At 41.9% G+C, this 2,642-nt stretch overlaps 1 protein-coding gene across 1 annotated transcript in view; it reads left to right on the top strand.

Moving 5' to 3' along the window:
* Position 1: 1 nt before the first annotated feature.
* The window catches only part of LOC107104594 (TRPM8 channel-associated factor homolog), an 18,716-nt gene continuing 16,075 nt past the window's right edge, over positions 2–2,642 (top strand). Inside the window, exons 1-2 of the mRNA XM_015404626.1 lie at positions 2–211; positions 1,054–1,339. Of these exons, the coding sequence (XP_015260112.1) occupies positions 2–211; positions 1,054–1,339 (496 nt within the window). The remainder of the gene's footprint in view (positions 212–1,053; positions 1,340–2,642) is intronic.

Genomic DNA, 2,642 nt, shown 5'->3' with positions numbered 1-2,642 from the left:
GATGGATTTTAAAGGAGACCTGGAGTTTTTGCTACAAGGGGTTTCGGATTTTGACCTCCAGGGAGATGGAGTTCCCTCTTTAGCCCTGGTCCATGGTCCTCTCTCTTTTTCTATCTGTACGACAGACAATGGAGAGACCTTTCTGGCAGGGTCATACTATGGACGGGGACGTGTCATTCTGGTCACTCATGAGGCGTTTCTGCAATATGAGGTGTTGTAAAGTAACATAAAAATGTTGCCTTGTTTCACTTAGAGCAGTGGTTCTAAAACCTGGTCCACAAGTACCACGTCTCTGATTGTTTTAGATGCCTCTCTTGCAGAGAAACCTGTCTTAAATTATTGCATGAGTTCATAGGCAGCCATTAAGTGCTGCAGAAATCTGTTAATCATTCCCTCATGTATGGCAGCAAGGAGACACCTAAAACTTGCAGGACAGTCATAATTAAGGACAAGGTTTGAGACTTAGAGGATAGAATATGTTTAATGGATTATAAGCCATGGGTTAACAGTACAATGTATAGGCCTGCGCAAATTTTCAATCATCCGGTTCATGCAACCACAAAATGCTTTAATAGGAGGCAACCAGACTTTCTTTTGCTTTTTTCTGATGGAATACAAATCTTCTGTTATCGGAATGACAATAATTCCTCAGTTGTTAGGGAGAAGCAAAAAGACCACAAACATGTCAGGAAGCCAAACTGGGTGTTTGTTATGGTCAGATGAAAAACATATCAGGAAGAAAAAGACAGAATCTAACGCAGAGGAGAAAGTAGAGCTATGCCAAACATTGCATTTCCATTTGTGACAAAACGTTTGTGAAAAACTCAGGAGGGATGGAAGGTTTTTAGGGGGATGGGCCTCCAGGTGATTAAAAACATCAGCAACTCCATCTACAGGTTGCTCCAGCACAGACATTTTTTAAGACTCCTGGAAATGTGTCGAAATATTTTCAGAAAAAAAGGAAAGGCTGGTTGCCACTTATTTAACCCTGTTTTGTAGTAGAATGGATAGTTTAAAATGACAATGCTTAAACTATCCTGTTTTTTCTAACAGACACTGGCATCATTTTGGAAGAATGCTTTTGATTGGTTGGACCAAGGCAGAAGAGGAGTTGTTGGATTTCAATCAGGCATTAAACCGTTACCCTACTTAGGGTTGACATGTAAAACTACACAGTTAAACCAGGAGCTGAGTGTGTTTGTGTGCACAGCATACACTGACACTGATGCAAAGTTTATCCAAAACTTTGTGGTGGAAGGAGGAGGCCTGGTGATTGGTGGACATGCCTGGTACTGGGCATCAACACACATCGGTCAAAACCCAATGCAAGACTTCTCAGGTATAAAACTATAATTACTCTAATATAACGTATAAGGCTATTGGATTGACATTGAAACGGAAATACACGGCATAAAAAAAGCCATTCGGTCTGTCTGTATCTGAAAGTCCCACAGTATCTTGGCTAGGTCATTCTCTACCATCTTTAGAGGTGTTTCCCTTTGACCATATGGTTTCCATATGGTGAAAAAAGGAGTGTTTATAAGCTTGAGTAATTCAGGTGTCCTTGTTATGTACTTTGTTATGTACTTAAATGCTTTGGGATTTTGGCCATAAACAATGTATGATGAGCTTGAAGTCCTGGTAGGGAGCAAAAGTCATCATCCCATCATTAAGATGTGTGACCCATTGAGGAAAAAGTGACAGGAAATCCTCAGGCTACCAAAGTCATGTTTTACAGTCAGTAAAGAAATCAACTTTTGTTCTATTATTCAACTGAATATTTTTCCTTAAGTATTGGAATTCATCAAGATTATGTTTGGCAAGGGAGATGGGTCTCTGTGATATTTTTTGGTCGGCAGTGGTTTAGGCCTTGGAACCTTCCCTCTAAGACCATTTTACCCAATCGAGATTGTGATTTTAATTGAGGTCTGCAGTGCTTTTTGTGTTGTTTAACCAGCCATCCTCTCCTAGGCAGGGTTACCACTGCTCAATGTTTACTTGATGTCATGATCGATTTAAGAGATCTGACACACATGCAGAGAACCACTCAGGGAACCAGGGGAAAGGTTTAACAGGTTTATTGAGGAAACAGTACAGGAGTTGGATCTGGAACTCAGAGAACTGGTAAACCGGAACTGGAAAGTTTAAACAGGAGATCACAGTGATCAGTCCAGAGACGGTCGGAAAATTGACAGAGTCTTTGGTACTGTGGGAGCGGTACTCACGTTTAAGGGGGTTCTTGTTTATCCTTGGATCCAGTAGGTGTTGGTTTATCCAGAGAAGTGGGAACTCGGAGAGCGGACAGGTAGACATTCGTTGGACCCTGAGGAGCAATGGAGCAGACTGTCATTTGGATTTCCAAAAGCGACTTGAACGGCTTGTGTGGATGTTTTCCCCTGCTCAGTGTGAACTCAGTTAATCCTTCCAGGGGGAGAGGGCCAGGCATCCAGTTACACAGGAAGGCTTCCTGTTGAAAGGCAAAGACAAAAAACAATGTTAGACTCAGAGAAACAAAGGCTCAGATTAGACTCAGCTAAACTAACCTTGGCTAGAGTACCCAAAACTGGCAAACATTCTGGCCTCGAGGTAGTGACAGTCCACTGCTCAAATACCCTTCAGTAATGAACCAACGAGTCGCAGGT

This window comes from Cyprinodon variegatus, unplaced genomic scaffold (genome assembly GCF_000732505.1).
Source record: "Cyprinodon variegatus isolate N-32 unplaced genomic scaffold, C_variegatus-1.0 Scaffold1813, whole genome shotgun sequence".
Classification (NCBI taxonomy): Eukaryota; Metazoa; Chordata; class Actinopteri; order Cyprinodontiformes; family Cyprinodontidae; genus Cyprinodon; species Cyprinodon variegatus.
Note: the sequence above shows the minus strand (reverse complement) of the source record. Positions and strands in the feature narration are given on the sequence as shown.